The 10,012-nt window shown below is 34.3% G+C and overlaps 1 protein-coding gene across 1 annotated transcript; it reads right to left on the bottom strand.

Annotated features, from left to right (window-relative positions):
* Window positions 1-165: 165 nt before the first annotated feature.
* Window positions 166-9,738, bottom strand: LOC121502132 (potassium voltage-gated channel protein Shaker-like). The gene is made up of 3 exons (XM_041775038.2): window positions 6,631-9,738; window positions 6,121-6,465; window positions 166-5,822 (listed from the first exon to the last, which is right to left on the bottom strand). The coding sequence occupies exons 1-2, from the start codon at window positions 6,836-6,838 to the stop codon at window positions 6,128-6,130; spliced, it is 546 nt and encodes a 181-aa protein (XP_041630972.2). The 5' UTR covers window positions 6,839-9,738; the 3' UTR covers window positions 166-5,822; window positions 6,121-6,127.
* Window positions 9,739-10,012: the final 274 nt, after the last annotated feature.

The raw sequence follows: 10,012 nt of genomic DNA, 5'->3' as shown, positions 1-10,012 counted from the left end.
TATAAAGTATTTCCTGTAAAAAATAGTTCTCGAAATACTCACCGGAAGTAAAACCACAAATTTCAAGATTTCCCAACACTGTCTTTAGTGTTTTTTTTCTCGTTATCTTGCACTGCTTCCAAGCGAAAGTGTCTTGGCACTGCTTGCTCAATTAAAAAATTTCCGTTGATATTTTGAATTTTTCCTTTTAGCATAATTTATTTTATATACTTTCCATTTAATTTGTTTTATGTTCATAAAGTAACGTGTGTCTGCCTCTGTCTGTGTGGGTGTGTGTTGGTGTTTGTGTTGAGCATGTGTGTGTGTATATGTCTGGATGTGTTGGTGTTTTGTGTTGATTTTGTTTTCTTGTTTAGCTGGCTGACATTTCCCATACATAATTATTAGTTTTTTGTTTTTGTTCTTGACTTTTTTTATATTCATTTTGTAAGCTGCTTTGATTTGAAGTCCAATCTGGTTTGGTTTTTAATTTACAATGATTGTAAAAATTGTATTTTGGTTTGCATTTTGTTTTGTCTTTGTTTTTACTTTTTTTTTAAATGATCGAAAGTCAAACGGTAAATTTTGTGCTTGCTCGCCTTGGTTTTGGTTTGTTCTTTGTTTTGTTTTGTTGCTTATTGTAGTTTTGGTGTTGTTTCTTGTTGTTGTTGTTGTGTTACCTTCTATTTGTGTGTGTGTGTGTGTTGTGTGTGTATGTGTCTGTTTTGGTTTTCGCTTTCTCCCGTATTTAATATATAATAATCTTTGTTTTCTTGCCTTTGCTTTCTTCCTTTCTTCTCGTTTTTGGTTTTTTTTTTTTGTTGGTTTAACTATTTATAAAACATTTCATTTTTAGAATCTTAACAACATATACATATACATATATATATACTATATACATATATTGTATACATATATATTTTATAATTGCTGCGGCGCCTTTATTTCTGTTATAATTTGATTTACTTAAGTGTTATCCTTTTATGTATACGTTTAATATGTAAATTTGTTTAGCATTAATTCATAAGTAGTGTTTTTTCTCTTCTTTTTTTTCCATATGCCCATCTTCTGTTTTGTTCCTTTGCTATTTTCTTATTTTGTTGTTGTTGTTGCTGTTGTTCTTCTTGTTTTTAGTTTTTTTGTTTTTAATTTTTGTTCTGTTATTGTTGTACGCATAATTTACATGGAGTGACCACCGCCTTTTGCTAAGCTTTCCCTCCTTCATCCTTTTCCTGTCCCACTCTCTGTTTCCGCTGTATCCTTCATCCTGCTTCTTTACTTGATCTGGACCTAATACTCTGGGTGTAGGATGTGTGAGAGTGTGTGTGTGTATTATCTAGGCTTTATTAGGTATTATATTTTACTCTTAATTGTTGTATTTCGCATGCTTGAGCTAAGTATTATTATTGATTTTTGTTTTTTGTTTTTGTTTTTTATTTTTTTTTTCATTTTTGAATAGAAATGAAGACTTGGAATGGAGTCGAAGTTGCGAGTGAAGACTGAGCTGAGGAAAATTGCCTTGAAGAACTGCCCAAAAGTAGGCCATGAAATTAGGGATCTAAAACCGTTGCCTGCTTTTAGGCACAGCATTAAATGTTTATGGTTAATTTTTGCTATTACAAAATTGAAAAGAACTAAATAATGGTATGTGTTTCAGCTATGGTTCTTTGTATATATATTATATATATTTTTTCCATTTTCATTTGGTTTTTTGTTTGTGTTTTGTATTTATTCCAGTCTTTGTTTTTATTCATTTTATTCGATCAGCGATTCCTGGACTTGAGATCACGGGAAATGGGAGCATTGGAACATGGGGGAGGCTCCACTGGAAGGCGGCTGGTAAAGTAGCTTTGACTCTGCAGACTGTACTTGATCCTAGGCATTACTTTAGCATAGTATTCTACTCGCTCGTTCGTTCTCGCACTCGCACTCGCTCTTCTCTACTCGCTCGCTTTCTGATTCCCTCTCACTAGTACACTTAATTATTTTGGCAAGTTATCTTTATTTTGTTAATTCTTTTTTTTTTAGGTTTTTTTTCTTTTGCGTTTTTGTGACTTGTTTTTGGTTTATATCACTTTTAGTTGTAGTCTGGCCAAGTTGGTTCCTTTTCTGCTAATGCCTTTGCTCTTACTTTCTGTCTTCCTCACTTTGCTTTCTTCAGCGGCCTATCCTTCTTTCTATTTATCTTTCTTTTTTTGTTTGTTTGGTTTAATAGTAAGCTTTTTTTTTAGCGATTTCTCTTTGTTTAATATTAATTTGTAAATTACGCTTATAAAAAAAAAAAATATTTAATTGGTTTTCCGTTTTGCATGACTTGAAGACGATATGTTTTTTTTTTAGTTTTAAGTTTATTATTATTATTATTTGTTATGTCTATATAGAGATTATTGTATAATTACCATAGTTAATATTAAGAATATCTGTTGTATTATGCAATCTAGCGGTATTCTTGTTATTGCTCATTTTTGTTTGTATCTAATCGATTGGCCGACCGAGAACTTTTCAACGAATCGAACGAACTAAAAACTAAAATCGATAAATCCATACATAAATCCATAAATCCGTAAATCCGCTAATGATATATGTATGTATGTAAGGCTAATGGATATGGCCGGGACATATTGGCATTGACATTGACATTGACTTGAGTGCGGCGCACGTACAAAAACATGGTACTTTTCGGATCTCTAAACTTTAACTTTTGCTAATAGCCTATATGTACACGCCATATATATTGAGATGTATATATATTCTAGATCCAAATGAATATACATTTAAATATATATGCCCGTCTGTGTGTCTTGTGCTAAGCTGGTGTGTCTTTAAGGCCAAATCAAGTATACGTAAGAATGTCTTTCGGTTCTAGTTGATTCTCCCACTCGCTATCTCTCTTACCCTCATTATCCCTATGTCTCTTATTCTCATTCTCCTCCTTCCCTTTTCGCTCGATATTTCTTTCCTTTTCTTTTTCGTTTTCGTTTGCTGTGTGCGTGTGGACGGTTTTCAAAGCTGTAAATTGATTCGATTTATATTTTTATGTTTTTATTAATTATCTTTTATATTTTGCCTTCGCTTTTTTTTTTTTTCGTTTCCTGTTGTTTCTCCCTTTTTTTTTTTGGTTGGTTTTCCGCTTTTTTTGGTTTTACATTTTTTTGTTTTTACATATTTACAGATTGCTTCGGTATAAATATTATCGTTTTGTTTAAATTCTTCTTAATTACAACAAGCAGCAAATCAATAAAAACAATTGTTATTCAGTCGCATATCTAACAAAAACATATATTTATATACTTGTATATATATAAATATCCATATATGTATTGTATGTATATATGCATGCGCGTTAGCTTAGTTCTCGGCTTGGAATTCTTTCGTCTTCTTCCTTCGTTCTTCTCCCACACACATTCGTAACTGGGCGTCTTGTGAGATGTTTCTTCTGTGGTCCAAAGTAATTTTTGTGGCTCCTCGTCTTCCTTTTTCCGTTCCGTTCTATTCTTTTTTTTTTTGCTTTTTTTATGGGGTTAGCAGGAGAGCAGTAGAAGCAAAGCTTTGTAGGTAGGATTCTAGGTATAGAGAAATTTAGATATGGCTTCGATCGATCGATTTGCACGCTAACACTCGGCACTATGCTGTGGAAGCAGTTCGTATCTTAAATTTTATAGAATTGATATATCGAATGCGCATGCAAATTGAAATTGATAATTTTGGTTTATCCTCTAACGATTTTCCTATCTCCCTTCTTTCTTATATTTTTTTCTTTAGTTTTGTTTCTTTTTGTTTTTGGAATTTGTTGACAAAAGTTAAAGTGGCTAGAGATTGAGAAGAGTTCGATTGGTTTTAAAATCACAAAAATCAGGAAGACAGCGAATTAAGTTACAACTCATGAATATGTTTGTGTGTGAGTGCCTTTAGATCCTAAAAATCGATCTGTATCTGTCTGTATCTGTATCTGTGTGATGCATGGAGACAAAAGATTGACACCTACAGTTACCTATATGTCTGCAACAGATCAGAGGGATATATATCTGGCTATATCTTTCAAGGAAGACAAAACTAAATTAAACAGAAAATCAAGCGGAAACTACTATATCTGGACTAAACAGAACGAAAGCGGGTCCAAAAGGTCTCTATAAGAGATTCACATAGCTAGTATTGAGATTCTTCTACGGCTCTCTCTCTCTCATATAATATTCTCTTCTAATTCTTGAATTCTTCCTGTTGACCTTGGGCTTCTTCTTGTTATTGCTGTGGTTGTTCTGTTTTGTGGCTCTTGGTTGTGTGTCTGTATTTGCTAAGTTTAATTATTGTTTTTGTATCGTTAGCAGCTTTCCTTATGTTGGTTTTCTTGGTTTAAGGTTCTCTTTTTTTTCTCGTATTCTCTCTAGTTTTCTTTGGGTCTTCCTTGTTGTTGTTTGCTCTTCAATTTATTTTTATTTATTTTTATTTTTTTGTGTGTTTAATATTTAATTTTTGTTGTATTTCTATGTCTATTTGTTCAGCTTCAGCTCTGACTTAATTATTTACAAAATAGCAGTTTTAGTTTAGTTTATGTATATTTAATTATATATGTAAATGTATGTATATATTTAATATATATATTTTTATTTATATATAATCTTTGTATTACTCATTCTTTAAACTTAACGGCAGTTTTGATGTTTTTAGCATTATCATGTGTGTGTGTGTCTATGTGTATGTCGTGTGTCTGTTGTGTGTTGTGTCAACGAAATATAGAAACAGTGCTCTGGTCCTAGTCAGGTTATCTTTCTAGAGGATTAAATATAATTGTGATCAAAAAATCAATTAAATCGTAAATTGGACAAACAAGAAGTAAGAAATGATTTCCTATTACAAAAATGTGAAAAATATTCGAAAATAGGAATTGCAATCATCAACCATGACATGACCAACAATTGAAATTAAATAGTATAGATATTTATCGATCTATTCATTGTTCCAAAAGATATACCCAATGCCCAGAGCACTGTTTTGAACGACGATTGGCCGGCGTTGTTACATCTTCTCCCTAGCTTTGCCTTTAGTTATTATTTAGCTTGTTTCTGCTTTTTATTTGTTACTGTTGTTCAGTTTTTTCTTTTTCTTTTTTTTATAGTTTTTTGTTTTTTTTTTTTTTTTTTGTTGTTGTTTAGTTTGGTTTACTAATATTCTGACTAATATTTAATTAATAGAGCATAATTTAAAGTTGAAAACAAAATTAGCAGATATTGTATGTTGTTTGTTTTGTTTGTTTTTGTCTGGCTGTTTTTGTTCTTTGTTTTCATTTTGCTAGCGTCTAAAGAAAGGAAGAAACTCCAATTAGATTAGTCTACTAAGATAATTCGATTTTTGTTTTCTTTTCATTTTTTCTTGTTGTTTTGTTTGTTTTGTGTGTGTGTTATCTGTTTGGTTTTGTTGTTGTTAACGATTGTTAGTTGTTAATTGCTAAATTTGAACATAGGTATCAAGTAGAGTTTTGTTTTTTTCTTCGAGTGTATGTGTGTGTCTTCGTTGAGGAGATTACCAGAAGGAAAATGAAAGTAGAAACAAGGAAAAATTCCATATTTGACTTTTTTTTTTTTTTTTTTTTAGTATCTACGAATACTCTAATTCAAGCTGAGTGAACTGGCACTGTGTGCGTGTGTGTGTGTGTGTTCTTGTGTGTGTTCCGTGTCTGTGTACATTTGCTGTTTAATTTACAACTACGCTGCTTACTGATTATTATTATTATTATTATTTAATTGTATTTATTAATAAAATTCTAAATTAGACTGCTTTTGATGACGTTTCTGGCATCCAACGTAGCATTTCACTGCGCAAATTTCGTCCATTTTCCATTTGTTTGACTGTAAAATAAAGTTTCAAACGAATTATATAGAGAGTAGTTTTCGATGTGGAAATGTTGCCTAACAATACAATTACTATTTTAGGTGGAGAAGAAGTAAATAAACTAAGTAAATATTTATCGAAAGTTTAAAAATAATTTTAAAAATAGGTTTTCCTTTTGAATTTTTTTATTAATTTATTTATACTTTTTGTTTTTGTTTTAGGAACTCAAACCAGTGCTTAGCTAAACCACAATATAGGACAAAGTGGTGGCGATATAGTGCTCCCTAGATACTCACACTGGCAATGCATACTCACCTAGTAGTCAGACGTCGGTCTCAATACTGACGGCCATCGCGTTATTGTGCCTTAACTGTAAACTATTTGTGCTGCGCAGGCCATTTTGGCCCAGCTGCTGCTGCTGCATCATCTGCTGGCCGTGCGGCGACTGCGATTGCTGCTGCTGCTGCTGCTGCTGCTGCTGCTGCAGTTGGAGCTGAAGCTGGAGCTGCTGCTTCTCAAAGGACTGCTGCGTCCTGAGAAACGGCACCATGTGGCGGCCGGTGTGATCAGTCAGACCTGGCGTGGTTGCATCAATGCCATCATCCAAATCCATGATGTCCGACGACGACTCGGAGAGTGAGGATTTCTTCAAATGTTGACCTAGATTCGGGTTCGTGGATCAGCAGATAAATCGATTAGAGAAACGGATGCTAAGGGGGGACGTTTCTAAGAGATTGGGGTGGGGAAACAGGGTTGTGGGTATTTTTCATTTTTTTTTTTTTTTTTCGGGATATTTTCTTAACCGCTAGTAGTAGTAGTAAGTACCTAGTGCACCAGGTAAATATGAACAACTTGTAACGTGGTTGAAATTTTGGCTCTGCATCTCCTCCTGATCCGTTTCGCGGTGATAGAAGTAATTGAAATTACTGACGATAACCGGTACCGGCAGTGCGATTGTCAGCACACCAGCGATCACGCACAAAGAGCCGACAATTTTGCCCCAGAAGCCGACGGGCCTGGATGCATTTTGCATTTTGTTGAATGCATTCGTTTGTTCAATGGCAATATTTGTGGATTCGATTCATGTTTGTCAATAATGGTCATTGTTGGTTGTTGTCGTTGGGTGTGTTCGAGAGTTCGAATTGGTTTGTATATTTAAATCGATTCGATCCGATCCGTTTTTAAATATGCAAATTCGTGTGTTGTTTTTTTGTAGGTTTTCATTTATTATATTTTTATTTTTTGTTTGTTTTTTTTGTTTTTTTTTTGGTATTTGGTATGAAGAAGAACGTAGAAGAAGAACGCAGTATGTAAATCAGGTGGTATAAAAAAACAAACAAGTAGAAACAAGTTATAAGTTTTGATATATTCGATTATACTATTCTAGATAGCGGGTTAGATTTTGGGTCCCCGGAGCCCTAGGCTTCCGGGAACCCAACTAAAAGTGTTAAAAACTTGGTAAACAAACATAAAATAAAACTAAAAAATAACGCAAAAAATAGAAGAAGAACGTGTCACAACAGATACATATGGGCTACACAAACGAAGCAACGTTGGTTATTTAATAAGTAAAGTGGATGGCTTGAGGCGTTCGAGTAAGTATTCGTGGGGTTTTTTGGCGGGTGGTAAAAGCATTTATCGTAACGGAACTTATTCGAAAGCAAAAACCAAAACTAAAGCTCAACAGGGTAAAAGGTATATAGGGTATAGGTACAGGTATAGTAATAAGTATTAGTATGGGTATTTGTTATTGTTATTTGTATTGTTATTAAGTAGTATTTGGTATTTGGTATTTGGTATTCGTATTAGTATTCGTATGCAAACATCGAAAGCAACTTTTGTTGGCGGTAACCAGAAAGGCGGTTACTGAAAAACCAACTGTAAGGTAGGTAACTTGGTGGTTAAAACTAAACTCAAAACAAAAAACCAATGACAGAACCGTAAATCATGGTCAAAAAAACAAGAGACGAAACGAAATCATCATCGTGGTATACTTATACAATATATAGTAGTTAATATATAGGTAGATAGAGATGGGGCTGGTTTTGGCTAACAAAAAACCGAAGCGTACTTATTGCCAAATGGAATAAACAAAATGTGCCGGCGTTTGGCGTCGTCGCTGTTAAACTTGACACGAAATGAATATACATATATATATATAGAGAGATGTGTTTTCTTTTTTCTTGAAAAACCAAAGCAAATCGAGACGAGCTGAACCGATGCGAGGCCGATGCCGGCGCCGGTGTTGGTTAACGGTTAACAGTTATTGGTTATCGGTAATCGGTCATCGGCCATCGTTCATCGGGTTGCAAAGCCATCCGCTTCGAATGCTGCTTCGGCACACACACAACACTGGCACAGCGGTTGGGCGCGGAGGTTGGAGGGAGACACATAGCAAGGACCATAAGCTTCGTCTTCTTTGGATTCTTCGGCCTCTTTTGATGCTGCTGATTCTTCCAAATCTTCAATCTTTGGCTTCAGTTTACTGCTCTTTCTTCTTTAGGGCTTGCAGTTCCTCATCGCTGGGTCTTCTCTGTTCTGGATCTTTGGTGCCTGACTGACTGACTGCCTTTTGAACTGACTGTACTTTGGATGCATGTCTGATCATGACTGTTCTTTGTTTATGGTTGTGTGTGTGTTTGTTCTTGTGTGTGTGTGTGTGTGTGTTTTCCTTTCTTTTTCTTTAACTCTTCTTTTATTTTTATTTTTGAGGTGCTAGGATGATAATGGTGGATGGTGGATAATGAATGCGATTTGACTGACAAAACTGCTGGGCAATATTCGTTCTCAAAGTTGCCTTACAGAGTTGTATTTTCGTTCGTTGTGTGTGTGTATATATATGTGTTCATAATATAGAGATTAGGTATAGTTAAGCGATCGTAATTAGGCAAAGAGTAGTTGCTGATATAATGCTCATTCGAGTACTCGAGTCAAGGAACGAAATCAAAATCAAAGCGAGAGAAAAAACGTGTTCAAAGTGAGTAGAAAAGCCAAAAAACGTTTCGATTTAACTCTTGGTTTGTGTTCAGCATTCCTTAGAGTGTGTTTATGTTGTATGTTTGTGTGTGTGTGTGTGTGTGTGAGGGGGTGGGGCAGTTTTCTCTTTTTTTTTTGGGTGAGGTGTTAAGTTATAGTATATAGTATAGGTAGCAAGTAAGAGTTGTATTTATGCAAATGTGCTAAGCGTGCGCCCTTGTGTTTTTTTTTTTGCTTTTGCGTTTTGTTTTTCTTTGCTTTTGATTGGGGATTGCTTTGCGTTTGCGTTTGCTTTGTTTTGTTTGCTTTGCTTTTGCTTAGATTTGGTTTTATTTTTTTTCTTGTTTAATTTGTTTTTGTATGCTTAAATTTGCTGGCAGATTGCGCTTGACGCGATCTGATTCTGGTACTGTCGCGATCTCAATATCAAATATCGTTTTTGGTTCGATTTCGATTGGATACAGCAACTGATTGCACATGCACCGGAATCGGGAAGCACAGGGAAACGGGACTTAGGAGCAGAAGCAGGAGCCGCGCAGCCTCAGGCATACTGAGAGCTGCTATAGTTCTTCCTAGTTGTTCTTGTTCTTGTTGTTCTAGTTCATGTTCTCTGGTCGCAGATGTTGCAGATGTTGCCGCTGCTGCTGCTGCTGCATAGCTTATTGTTATTATTATTATACTTTCTTTTTCTTTTTTTTTTTCTATTTTTCTTTTCGTTTCGATTAGCAGTAATGATATAGCGATACAGGTAACGATAACGATATATATAGCAGGATAGCGCAGGAGCGTCGGCTCAGCAGGCGAAGCGTTTCTTACAGTTTACATTCGGCGCAGGGGGAAGGGAGAACGTAAGCAAAAAGTTTACAAAATATTCCATGTACGATTATCAATATTATTATATATATACGTAAATCGAGAGAGAGAGAGAGAGAGATAGGACATATACGCATATATATATATATATATATATAAGTATTTATATATATGTTTATATTAGAGCTGGAAATAAATCGATTTTCAGTGAATTTATTTTATTATAAAAATTCTAAAAAAAAAAAAAAAACGATTTAATCGATCACTCATCATTGGAATTCCCGAAATTCAGCATTCCTTAAGAGCAAAAATTTTAAAAATGTTTAACTTTGTTCTTAATATTTCCACGGTGTTCATTTACGCTTAGAACTTTTTCGATGAAATCAATTCTTAAAATTAATATTGATGTATCGTAATA

Source organism: Drosophila kikkawai, chromosome X (genome assembly GCF_030179895.1).
Source record: "Drosophila kikkawai strain 14028-0561.14 chromosome X, DkikHiC1v2, whole genome shotgun sequence".
Taxonomy (NCBI): Eukaryota; Metazoa; Arthropoda; class Insecta; order Diptera; family Drosophilidae; genus Drosophila; species Drosophila kikkawai.
This window is presented reverse-complemented; position numbering and strand designations above follow the sequence as displayed.

Coding starts and splice junctions, on each gene's coding strand:
- LOC121502132 (XM_041775038.2), bottom strand. CDS start 6,838: ATGCAAAATGCATCCAGGCCCGTCGGCTTCTGGGGCAAAATTGTCGGC. Junction 6,466..6,630: donor ATATTTACCTGGTGCACTAG/GTACTTACTACT, acceptor ACCCGAATCTAG/GTCAACATTTGAAGAAATCC.